The sequence below is a fragment of the Mastomys coucha genome, unplaced genomic scaffold (genome assembly GCF_008632895.1).
Source record: "Mastomys coucha isolate ucsf_1 unplaced genomic scaffold, UCSF_Mcou_1 pScaffold9, whole genome shotgun sequence".
Lineage (NCBI taxonomy): Eukaryota > Metazoa > Chordata > Mammalia > Rodentia > Muridae > Mastomys > Mastomys coucha.
In genome coordinates, this window is record NW_022196915.1 from 53,508,362 (window position 1) to 53,521,636 (window position 13,275).

Genomic DNA, 13,275 nt, shown 5'->3' on the forward strand with positions numbered 1-13,275 from the left:
AATGAGCCTACGGTGTGCATGTATGCACACACAATGCACATGGGGTAGGGAGATGCACCTATAGAAGACAGTGTATCTCATTAGCCTGGATCGCTCTAAGTAGGCTAGACTGGCTGGCCAGTGAACCCAGAGAGCTGCCTCTACAACACTTGGATTATAGGCACGCAGCACTACACACAACTTTCTTTTCTTTCTTTTTTTTTTTTTTTTTTGGTTTTTCGAGACAGGGTTTCTCTGTGTAGCCTTGGCTATCCTGGAACTCACTTTGTAGACCAGGCTGGCCTCAAACTCAGAAATCCGCCTGCCTCTGCCTCCCAAGTGCTGGGATTAAAGGCGTGCGCCACCACCACCCGGCTACACACACACAACTTTCTTTACGTGGATTCTGGGAGACAAATTCAGGTCCCTGTGCTTGTTTGCCAACTCTATCTCCCTAGCCCTGTTTTTGTTTGGTTTTTGTTTTATTTGTTTGTTTGTTGAGTCAGGATCATGCTAATATATAGGCCAGCCTGGCCTCTATGCCTCTTTTAACTTAGCCTTAGAATTATCCCTCATAGTCTCATGATCAGACTTCTCATGGTATGAATCCCTATCCCTGTGCTGGGGTCATAGGCATAAACCATTTCATGGGATAAGAAACAAAATATTTAGGATATGTTTTCTGAAGTTTCTAGACTTGAATCTCTAGTATGAGGTAATTCATGGGTACTAATGATTCTTCTTATAGTAAAGAAAACATATGTAGTCTACACCACAAATAATGTAATGAAATACACAAAATGCCACTGGGGGCCCTGAATCAAATATTTCTACGAGGCAAGGCTCTGGGTGTCGCATTTGATGCCATAGGCCATTTCTAAAATTCAAGTTAACAGACAGAATGACACTGGCTGGTTGCCTTTAATGGTGCTAGACAAAATGGCTGGAAAGAATGAATTTAGGGATTCACATTCCCAGGTCAGGCACCAATCTTTTGTGTGCCCGGAAAGAGCCGGTATACGTGGTACAGACACAGAACACAGGTGGCTGAAGGTAAAACCTAGGATCTTATCCTACCAGCCTGAATTACAGTGCAATCTGAATTCTCAGCTTCTAGGGCACATGCTGTTCAAATGGGGGCAATGATTAGGAAGTGATTCTGTCTCCACAGAGCCTTGAGCTGTGAGTGGCACCATCGTCTCTCATCTAGTTCCTAGCCTGCTGGCCTTCCCTAAAGATTTCATCCTTCAGCAGCATTACTGCATGAGCCCACACCTTGAAATAAATCCACCTGTGCCTGCCTGTGCCCTCCCCATCCTTCCATAAGCTGTTTCTCTAACTAATGGACTCTACTGGGAGTTTATGACATTCACAGCCCAACCCACCTGCCACCCTCAATCTCAAGTCTGGTTCAAGATTACTACGTGTTACATTAGTTTAACCCTGAGGCCTCATCTCCAAGGTGAAGTAATCTTCATATATGACATGACCATGAGATTTTTTTTTCATGATGTTCAACATCCTATTGACCTGTAGGTCAACAGAAGTCTTATCCTGGATTTGGATTTAGTATCCCTCAGCAGCCATGGCTGTTTGAATGTGGCTATCCCTTGGTTTTAAGGGTGGGGAAGGAGAGTCCATGGGTGATATCAGCAGGTACTGTCCATAGATTAGCATTCCCTCAGGAAGGCATCTGGAGCCTCACAGGGATCCCTGCCTGAACAAACAGCAGCCTAAGAAAGGGTGGAGGGAGGAGTCCCTGCCCTGGACACACAGGACCAACAGATGGTAGGTGTCTGGAATCGTGCCTGCTTCTTCCCACAAGCTGGATGATTGGGAACAACATGTTCAGTCTCTGCGTTTTAATTTCTCTTCCGTGGCACGAGCTTACCAAGTCAACCACTGTCTAAATTCTTCCTAAAACTAAAAGCCAAGCCAGGACTTGATGGCACAGGTCTGTAATCCTCACTATTCAGGAGGCTGAGGCAGGAGAATCACAAGTTCATGGCCAACCTGGGCAACATAGAGATCTTGTCCCAAAATACAAAGTAAGATTGAGTACCAGGATAGAGTGCAGAGAAAGAACACTTGTCTTGCATGTGCAAGGCCCTGGGCTCAAATCCCAGTGATGTGTAAAAATAAAAGAGAAAATAAGAAAATCCAGAAAACAATAAAAATCAGGCTAGTGTATTCCAGTCTTGGCTGTGTTTCATTTCTCTCTCTGCACAGCGAGGTTGGTAAAGTGGTGTGCTGTTGTATGGCATTGTAGTCATGGGTCACTCAGAAAAGCCAGGCTGCCATTGTGCTGGGTCTACCTGGCACGCAGCTAGAGTCCTCAGAGACATCTCAGCCCATAGTCTTATACCCACTCCATTTCTCTATTTGCCCTAATGTCTCCCACCTTGGAAATAGGACCAGAGGGCCTGTTGGTGAGTAAGAAGGCTTAATGCACATGGAGAAAAGGACCTGCCAATGTTTACTAAGATTGTAACTGCTGTTGAGTCCTTCCCAGGGCCTGAGCCTCACAGGCTCTCTATTCTGTACTCTAGCCCTGCTTGGCCACAATGGCACTGACCACTTCCCTGTGACTTTCTGCTCCAGCCTCATCCTCCCTCCAAGGAGAGACACTGGAGGTCAAGACCACTTTCTGCTCCTGGCACTGAGGCCTGAAGCATCACACAGGAAAAACACATGGACATCTTTGCCTTGACGTGGCATATTGAACATACTCCAGGTTAAGCCATCACGTCAGTGGCAAGGATGACTGGTTACTGGACACATCATCTCATTTAAACACAATGAGAGAAGAGTTAACTTCCCAATGTGAGAAGAGTAATTTCCCTTTGTAAGTGGGGCACAGATTAGTGATGGTAAGTCCCACGGCCAAAGCCCCATAAGCAGGGTCTGATCCTGAACCTTGTTATTAATCCCAGGGAACAAATCCTAATACTGCTTGTCACTGTTTGCTTCTTGATTGTTTGAGAATACCTGTTTCTTATTACATGCGCCTATGCTGATGGCCAGGCTCCTGGTTCTACCTGAACTAAATCCCAATCCCTACAGACCACAAGAAATTCCTCTACTAAAATAACTTCCAAGAGGAAAGGTGAGTCGGTCAAACATTAACATGGAGCTTTGGAGCCCGAAGTTAGATGCCCAGTCATCAAGCTTTCCTCCCAAGCCCTGAGCTTCAGAGGAAAACAAAAGATGAAGGCTGCTTGCCCAGGCTGCATCCTGAGGATGTTTAGAAATTCTAACTGGGTGGCAAGAGCCTCCCCAGCTCTCTGGAGGTCCAGAGCCCTTCTGCTGTTCGTGTTAGCACAGGAAGACAGTGGAATTCCCCCAACAACTTTGAAGGACGGCGGAGCAACCCTGAGAATCGCGGTGTAGGCACAGCTGGATTCATACGCAGAAGGTTCTGGAACTGAACTGCTTCCCTTTCTGGGCAGACTCAAAAGTTAACAGAAACAATAAAAAGGCTCCGGTCCCTGAGGCAGCATGCCAGAGTGAAACTGTATGCCACACAAGCACGTGTTAGCCCCACCCTTCGGGGACGACCAAGGAGAGAGCACAGGTGCTGCTGGAGAGCTAGCTGCTCATGATTGCACCCCAGCTGTGGTCTGTCAAGGGGCTGACACCCTCCCTCTGCCAAGGTGAGCCTAGGACATTTTATACTTTAGACAGGAAGGCCACAGGAATCCAAAGTCATGTGATTGTCTGCCTTAACTAATTCCCTATTAGCACGTGGGTGCTCAATGACCAGTAAGATACACAAAACTAGCTGCCTGCCACGGTCCCCATTTTCAGACACTGAACCCACTATGCCTGTGCTACATTGAAACAGTAATACCAGTATAACAGTTTCAGCACTGAGCACTCAGCCACCTTAAAAGTGTGCCCGGATAATAAAGGAGCATGGACTTCAGTCACTACCTACAGGGTTGCCTCAGAAAATAACGCAAAGCAAATTCTGAAGAAATTCTGGATGCCTTTCTCAAAAGGGCCTGGTGGTACACACCTGTGCCCCCGCACCCAGGAGGTGGAAGCAAGGGTCAGAGGCTCCATGGTGAGCCACACAGTGAGTTCCAGGCCAGCCTGGGCTACATGAGACTGTGCCTCAAAATATCAAAATGTTGCTGCTACTACTACTACTAAATAAAAGGCAGTTTCTCCAAGCATCCAGGAGAGGGCAGGCTCTCAAAAATTAATAGCAAGTGGTCAAATAGAGCCTCCAGAAAGCTCCAAAGAGCAGGGGCCAAAAATCACAGGATCGGTCTGGAAGCCATTGCCTCTTGGGAGAGGCTGACTTGGGACAGTCATTGAGCAATTTCTTCTGGAGCTTGTACCAAGTCACCCATCAGGGAAAACATCCCACAGCCCTTATTGATTCATGAGGATCGTGCAGCAAAGTAGAAACAGCTATATGGGCCAAATGGCAGAGACAGAGGCACCAGTGAGCATGAGAGAAAAGCAGATAAATGGAGACACACAAGATGGAAAGACACACATGCAGGTTTTGGAGACAAGAAGGGATCCCCTTGCAATGCTCACTTCAGATCAGGCTAAGGTTCCCATCAAGGTCAATGCTATGGTTTCCAGCTCTATATGCTGTGCCGATGCCTAAGCATAAAGTGCACAGTGTGATTAGCCAAACTGGCTTAGTGCAGCAGGTGGCAATGGAGCTGCTTATACATAATGAATAGGATACTCCACAGAACATCCCTGAGAGAAAGTGCTGGAAGCCACACTTAGTGAATTAGTTTCCAAGACCCCGTCTCAGGAGAGCCAGCTTCACTTGGTATATATCCATAGTATATCCACAACGAATAATTTGAGGTGAATAAACATGTGTCTCACACAAGCCTCTGACTGATTCCTGGTAGAAATCCCCGCCCAAGGTGGAAGGAAGACACACTTTACACAATAGCATTCCCCAGAGGGGTTCTGTCGCCAGTGAAAAGTGATGTAACCTATGCATGTAACTAGTTTGTAAAATCAACTTATAGAGAGAGGAGGATACCTGCCCACGTGGCCTTGGCTTTAAATAGATACGAACAAGGCCAGGACCAGGGAACAAAGGGAGGAAACTAGAGCTGCCCGCTCTGCTGGGCTGCAATTAGGTTAATGCTGGAACATGATCAAAGTGGCCCAGTTGGCATGAGGGTCGGAAAAAGAGCCTCCTCCGGGAGCCTCCGCCTTCCCTCCACCTGCCCACGGCACGTCCAAAAGGCCCTTGAGACTCACCCTTCTTCCGTGCCTGAGCGATGACTTCAGCCGCACTCTTGCTCATCACTTTGGTGACATACAGGGGGCAGTTGGTCTGATTGGCAATGGTGATGGACCGGTTCACAGCTTCAGCCTCGACCTATGGGAGGGCAGATAAGCATGAAAACCCCGCCCACCCTCATGCCCATCTCTGTCCTTATTCACCAACAGAGACAAATGGATTCCCAAGGTTCTTTCCTAAGTGGCACCCAGGACAAGATCCGCAGGCTCCACCTAGACCCACAGTCTAGTAACTCTGCCCTAGAACCTAGCTAAGTGGGTTGTAACCACCCTGGGTGAATATTGGCAGGAAACAAGATATTCTGAAGATAACGTGTGTCACTCCCTTTAGTTATCAAAGGACTGAAACAATGGCCTCTAAGAAATTAAGAGTTTTCTGAGGAAAAATTTCACAGTGGGAGAAGGAAAAGCCTGAAGCTGGGTGCCTGCCAGAGGAGAGACGTGTCTCCAGGAAAGACAGTTCACACAGTTCCGGAATACACAGAACACCTTCCAGGACAGCTGAGGCCAAGGCAGCGGTGAGCGGGAGGGACCACACCACGACGTGGACTGTTTGACTAAGCATGCTCCATGCCTCCTATCTAAAAAGCTCTTCCTATTTTGTTCTTTTTAACTAACTTTTTAACTAACTACCTCTGTCTGTCTGCAGGTGGGTCTGTGCACATGCGTGCTGGCATCTGTGGAGATCAGAGGCATTCACTGTTCCCAGAGCTGGAGGTACTACTGGCAGTTGTAAGCTGCCTAACATGGATGCTGAGAACCAAACCTGGGTCCTTTGCAAGAGTAGTGTGAGAGCTCCTGCACTCTTAGCTACTGAGTCACATCTCCAAGCCATTAAAGGTCCAGGCTAGCCAGGGACTCCTGATCATGCTGCCCCATCTCTTCATCATAGCCTACCGCGTGTACCACCATGACCAGCAGCCTACTAGTTAAACCTAAACTTTATGTGGGGACTCTGAGGACGGGCTGAGGAAGCTGCTGGATCTCTGTTCCTCTTCCTACTGTAACTACACTGAACCGATCTCCTTTCTCGGCTGTCTGCCGCCCAGCACAGCTTGTTTTTCTAATTAGCCTGTGGATGATCAAGTCATGTTTGTTAGAGCTGCCAGGGCCCAGTCCTGTTAGGGGCAAAGACTCCGGTAACAATTTCACTTGCTCACATTTGAGAATCCCCAGGCCCTGGCTGATCTCAATGTGGATATTTATTCTGCTCTCAGGATCCTGAGTGAAGACATTCAATGTTCGTGACTCTGGAGCCGAGTCAACCAGAGACTTGTGAGCCAAGCCAACATCACCCACAAAACAAAACAAGCTTCATGGGGCTCGGGAATGGAGTAGGGCTGCACTGTGTTCCCCCAAGAGTGTCTGGCCAGCCATAGCCTGGTACGACCTTCAGCGCAGATGAAGAACTACTCAAATCGAACATCTGGCTCTTTAGAACTGATCCTGGGGGAATGGGATTTCAGATTCCGCATCACGTCTACTGAATATACAACCAGGAAAGCCGCCTTGTTACAGAGGTACATCTTATGTACAACAATGTGTGTTCACCATAACACAAGAAACTGATTCGAACGGGACCCCAAAGGCCACTGCCAAGTCCTAAGAAAACACTGTGGTGTAAATTCTTAAAGGTAAGAAGGGAGAGAGTCTTTCTCTCTACCTACCATACTACCTTACTCCCAACATCCCTAAGCAGAGGCTCAAAACTTGTTCCTGCACACAAAAAGATGGCTTCATCTTGTTAATGTAACTTTCAAAGCCAGGCGATCACTTTTCAGAGGAGACAGCTGCACTCCCACAGAGTGGCCTTGGCTAGTCCAGTTTCCACTAGCAGGGCCGGGGTCTGTTGCTGCTCTCAGTGCCCGTCCCAGCAAGGGAGACCCGGCCTTCATTCACACTCAGCTTCTGAGCATCAACGATGAGAAGAGAGTCTACGAATCTACAGGAAAGCAACCGGTGCTCAGAAAACATTCAGCAAAACACTCAAATGTTTCCCATTCCAGGGATAGCTGAAGGGAGCCTCCCTCCTGCTCCCAGGCCTCCTTTCCCTCCCTGGAGCTTCCTGCTGGGCTGTCAGCTCAGAAGTCTCTGAAGTGTGAATGAAAAGGACTCCAAGATGCTCAACACTTCACTGGGATGCCAGAAACAGCCCTACGGATGTCCAAGCACAGAGCCTTCACAAAAGGACAGACACACTATAAATAAAGTCTGGGAGCTACAGGCCTGTCCTCAGTAAAGCGGGGTGTGCAGTGCCTCTAATTAAGAAGCCAAATAGGACTGGCTGCCACTATGACTCCTGAGGAAGAATTCCCATCCCAGGGGTCTGTCTGGATTTGCATACACGCTGTGAATGGAATTCAGGCTCCATCTGGCCCCACAGAGTGGCCTGAAATTGGACAGAGGCCAAACTAAAACGCTAGCTCTCTGGAAGAAGAGAGTATTTAAACCTCACTCTCCACTCTCCAGCCAGAACAGTCCAGCCTCTGAGACACAACAGATACTGCTGTATGTACGCTGAGCCCTGATGAAAATCTCTTTAAGTCTTGTAGAAAGGGTATGATCACTTAAAAACAAAACCTCTTCTCATCATAGAGATCTTGAACATCTGGAAGGTTGTTTAAGTGATGTTATAGATGGAGCAGAGCAAACACCACAGGGAAATGACCTATCCAAGGACCCATAGCTGAGTCCAGACAATCTCTGGGCAGCCCCTCCCACCTTGGCAACCTATACACCTTGGTCATATATCCTGTGAGGCCCAGCTGGGAAGGTCTTCTGTCCGTGACAGCTTTGCTGTGCAGATCTGAACGTCCACTTTCTTCTATGGCCCCAGGTTCTAACAGCTGCCCTTTGCCAGCCACATTCTGGCCTGCATATTTACCTTCTGTCTGCCACTTTGTCACCGGCTCATTGAAAGTCTCAGAGAGGACTGTCCTTTGCTTGTCTCACTGCCACCTATGGCCAGGTACTGCGGTCGTCAGAACATGTGCTTCTCACCTATACCACCTCAGACAGGCGATTCCCTAGAATCTGGCATTCTTACCAGTCTCCCTTTTCCCAGCTTCCTAGCTAAACACCGGGGGATATCCTACCGAGCGGCCCACATGGTAGATTGCAAAGAGCAGCATACAGTGGCAGGAAGCTAGCCACCCTGCAATGTTCAAATGCAAGCTGGCCATCATGGTGCTACCAGTGGACGAGACCCTGACACAACACAAAGTTAAATTGTTTTTTAGTGTTGTCTCCTATGTGCTGGGGGTTTCTCCCTAAGTGGGCTGTACAGCCAAGTCCATTCAGAATGGTTTCCTGTTTGACCCTCGGTGTCACCCCCTCAAACGTTTAACACACAAAAGACTCAGCTTGGCATATGAAACAACTATCATCAGGAAGAAGAGCAAGGGTGAAGGGCCTGGAGTCCTAACTATTCTTCCTGCCTGCCTGGCTGCCTTCCTTCCTCTCTCTCACCCTTTCTCTCTCCCTCTATCCCTCCCACCTATAGGATTGACATGGGGTGAAATTACTCAGAGCATTATCTAACTCAGTGCCTAGTATAAGTTAGGCTCCTCCCACCATGGTATGCTTCTAAGCCCGGATGAGCCCCAGGATGTCCATAACTGGCCACTCAGCACTCTAATTCTGTGAGACAACGGCCAAAGAAGAAGGCCCTATGCTGAGCCACATACGAATGGGTGTAACACCAAGTCACACATCCTAGTCCCAGATGTTCACCTCCTCTGGCCGGCTCAGCACATGTCCCTCGGGGCCCGTGATGCCCAGATCCAGGATCCTCTGCTGTTCCTGTAATGTGTATAGAAAGCCAAATGGTCAGAGAAGGTGGGTTTCAGGTGGCTGATGCCAAGAGACCTGGGCAAAAAAGCTCCCTAGTAAGAAGTAGAGTGGGCCCTGGTATAGCCAGTGTCATACCAGACCTCAGAAAGAGAAGGGGTCACTACACTAATCCCAACCCCATTTGAGCAGGACAGATTCTCTAGAGCCCCTCAATATGCCCAGCATCCATGGGAAGCTGAAGCCAGCCACTCCTGGCCCACAACACAGTATAGGATGATATCCAGGTGTGACTAAGGTGTTCCTCGGCTCCATCCAGAACAGCTACACTGCAGTGCCAAGAGAAGAGTCCTTTCTATCATGGGAACCAGCAATATGCCTTACCAAACACTAGCAGAAGCTCACTGAAAGAGCCCTAGTACCAGACCATAAGGCCCTCTGGATTTCCACACTGGTGTTCAGCCTCCAAAGCTGTCCTACATTCCTGAGCTTGCTTTCCGGGAGATGAAGAAAATGTGAAAGGATGGGTCCCTTACCTCTGCAATGATGTCACCATTCTCTGCATGGACTTGAGCTATGGCACCAATATCCCGGATCACGCTCAGCACTTCATAGATCTGAGGAAGAGAGAGAGGGACAAGCTCAGAGACCTGAACCTGCATCTTTCTGGACAAAGGAAATCCCCTGGGTAGGGGAGAAATGGCACCCAGGCTGCTCTGGCAGGCCTGGCTTGGCAATAGGCTCGCGAGGACTGCTTCCGGCCACTCTGAGACTCAGAGGCAGCCCAACCAAAAGGACAGGAGTGACACCCAGAACTGCACCCAGTGTGACCAAGGCTCTCAGCACTACCACTAGGCCACACAGTATCCTGATTAGAGGTCATGGTTTGATGCCAGAGTCTGGAAGGGCAAGACCCCATCCAGGGCTAACTTCATTAAACTCCAAACCTGCCAGTCATATCCCATTAAGCTATGAGTGAGCTATATATGCATGGAAGGATGTTTCCCCAGATGGCAGCTGTAACCAAACTAAACAGAATGTCAGGAGCTTGCACAGAAAAGATGGCTTTCTTACCTGGGAATCTGTCAGCTGGAATCGATCTTTGAAAGCCATGTACACGAGGAAGGAGTTTACCCCTGGTGGCAAAGAAGAGAGACAGACACATGACTTTCAACACACAAACCCAAAGCAAACACGCTGTTCATACATGTGTGTGCACCTGTGCACATCGATGCAGGGGAGCAGGTGTTGAGGCCACATGCCTGTCATCCCAGCTACTGAAACGGGAGGATCACACGTTCAAGGCCCATCTGAGCTACCGGGTGAGTTCAAGGCCATGTAAAGCTCAGAGAGACCCTGTCTCAGAAAACACAAACTAGAAAGTGCTGCGTAGAGGGCTCAGCATAGAGCGCTTGCCTGGTATGATGAAGCCCTGAGTTTAATCTTTAGCACCACAGAATGAAAGAGAAGAGGAGAAGCATGACAGAGACAGACAGACAGACAGACTACAGACAGAATGACAAAGCAAATGGGAAGCTAGGAACAGAATTTCTGTTAATTGTTTTTAGGGTTCTTATAATTTTCCTGTTTGGGAACTTTACAGGTCTAGCAAAATTAAAAGCTTGCAGTCTGTAGCTACGGAACCATCCAGACTCCTGTCTGCAGTAACATAACTCACAACAATCAGAAGGTGGAACCCCACCACCCACCAGCCGGTGACCAGCAGAGGATGAGCAGACAGACCAGTCTCTGTGTAGACTGGAACGCCATTCGGCCTTACAAAGGACATTTAGCTGCATGGGACAATGGGGACAAACACAGAAGCCATCCTGCTGAGTGACAACATCAGTCCCAAAAGAAGGGTGCTGCAAAACCCCATGTGCAGGAGGGACACACGGAGCAGTCAGTGTCACAGAGAGCTGTCAGTGTCTCACAGAGTGGTCAGTGCCAGAGACAGAGGATAGGATGGGGAGACTTAGGCTGGGGGAAGGGGAAAGAGCAATTATGGAGATGGATCTTCATTTTAGCAAGATGCAGCATCCTAGAAGTGGAGAGTGGTAATGGGTGTGTATGTGTGTCTGTCTGTCTGTCTGTCTGTCTCTGTGTATGTCTGTGTGTGTGTGTGTGTGTTTGTGTGTATGGTTGTGTGTGTGTGTATATATGGGTATATGGTTGTGTGTGTTTGTGTGTATGGTTGTATGGTTTGTGTGTGTGTGTGTATATGGGTGTATGGGTGTATGAGTGTGTGTGGTTGAATATGTGTGTGTATAGATGTGTGGGTATGTGTGTGTTTGTGTGTATGGTTGTGTGTGTGTATGGTTGTGTGTGTGTGTGTATATATATGTGTGTGTATGAGTATATGGGTGTATGAGTGTGTGTGTGTGTTTGTGTGTGTTTGTGTGTATGGTTTGTATGTGTGTGTATATATGTACATATATGTGTGTGTATATATATGTATACATATATAGGTGTATGATTGTATGAGTGTATGAGTGTGTGTGTGTACATGTGTATGAATGTGCCTGTGCCACAGCATGCACATAGAGATCAGAAGACAACTTGTGGAAATCAGTTCTCTGATTCCACAATGTGGACTCTGAGAATCCAATTCAGGTCATCAAGTTTGGCAGCATTACCTGTTGATCCATCTCAGAGGCCCCATACTGATGGATTAAAAACAAGGCGAGGCTGAGGGAATCCACAAAACTGCACACTTACAAGTGACTCAAATTGGTATCTTGGGCTGGAAAGGCAGCTCAGAGGTTAAGAGCACTGGCTGCACTTCCAGAGGATCCAGGTTTGGTTCCCAGCACCCACTAGTGGCTCACAACTGTCTATTACTCCAGTTCCAGCGGGATCTAATAGGCTCCTCTGGCTTCAGCAGGCACCAGGCACCACATGGCGCACAGACACACATACAGGCAAAACACTCATACACAGAAAAATAAATGAAAAGGTTTTTTAAAGTATTTTTTAAAAAATAGATTAATGCTATATGTATATCACTTACCACACTTTTTTTTCTTCAAAAAGAAAAATTTTCTCAAAACAACTTATTTATTCTGACTTTGACAAGAAAATATATTACAAACTTCTGGCTATGAAAAGTGTCTTTTCTTTGGCAAGCTATGCTGGTTTTTAAAATCCATTAGTTTGGCAAGCAGCTGTCCATCCCAACATCTTGGAGTTCTTGCCTCCTGAGGCACCAGACCAAATATCTCTCTCCAAGATCCATCACAGTTCCAAACAATCTTGACAACCTCAGAGCACTGGAGCTTAAGCCAAGCCACCTGGGGATGCTGGACACTGCCTGAGAGAAAGGCCTCTGGGCATCCCAGTTCTTCACTTCCTGCCAGGCAACAGTTGCCATGGTAACCCACCTGCCCTGGTTTGGGATAAACTGGCTCTAGGAACTGAAAGTTAAAATCCACCAGCATCTGGGGATTCTCAAGACACGAGACGGGTTCTAGCTGGAGGCCAAAAATATCAGACATGTGTCTGGAGGCTGTGGACCCTGGTCTGGTTCCTAAATGATTTTAGGGTTACCTCTTGGCTTGTGGGGGAAGGGGGCAGGGGTTTACAGTAACACTGAATGGCCACTAAGGAAAAGCTCTTGCCTCCTCTCTAAAAAAATGAAATCTATTTCTGGATGGAGATGAATAGTTGTTGCTTCTCTTGAACACAAATCACCTGGCCAAGGGACCACCCCTCTGGAAGGCAGGTTCACCTTAAGCCATGCTAAAAGGATGGGAGGAATAATTATCCTTTAAATGAGGTAGTGTGTTTTCTGTCCTAAATCTCCACTCCCTAGCATAGTAGGCTCCAGGCTCATAGCTACAGACATCTGCCTGATTTTCTGAATTACTCTGGAAAGCATAATTCTAATTCTTCTTCTTTATTTCTTCTCCTTCTCCTCCTCCTCTTCTTTCTCCGTCTCTTCCTTCTCCTCCTCCTCTTCTTCTTCTGCCCTCTCCCTTCTCTTCCTCTTCTCCTTCCCCTCCTTCTCCTCCTCCTCCCCCTCTTCTTTCTCCTCCTCTTACTCCACCTCCTCTTCCTCTTCTTCTCCTTCTCCTCTTCCTCTTCCTCCTCTTCTTCTCCTCTTCCTCCTCCTCTTCTCCTTCTCTTCCTCCTCTTCTTCCTCCTCCTCCTCTTCCTCTTCTTCTTCTTCTCCTTCTCCTCTTCCTCCTCGTCCTCATCTCCTCCTCTTCCTCCTCCTACTCT

The 13,275-nt window shown here is 47.9% G+C and overlaps 1 protein-coding gene across 2 annotated transcripts in view; it reads right to left on the bottom strand.

The window, feature by feature from the left end:
* Positions 1-13,275, bottom strand: part of Dpysl2 (dihydropyrimidinase like 2) — a 104,316-nt gene that overhangs the window by 14,714 nt on the left and 76,327 nt on the right. For both annotated transcript variants that reach the window (XM_031362662.1, XM_031362663.1), the window contains exons 5-8: positions 10,129-10,190; positions 9,591-9,671; positions 8,998-9,066; positions 5,224-5,344 (exon numbers count right to left, since the gene is read on the bottom strand). In XM_031362662.1, the coding sequence (XP_031218522.1) occupies positions 5,224-5,344; positions 8,998-9,066; positions 9,591-9,671; positions 10,129-10,190 (333 nt within the window). The remainder of the gene's footprint in view (positions 1-5,223; positions 5,345-8,997; positions 9,067-9,590; positions 9,672-10,128; positions 10,191-13,275) is intronic.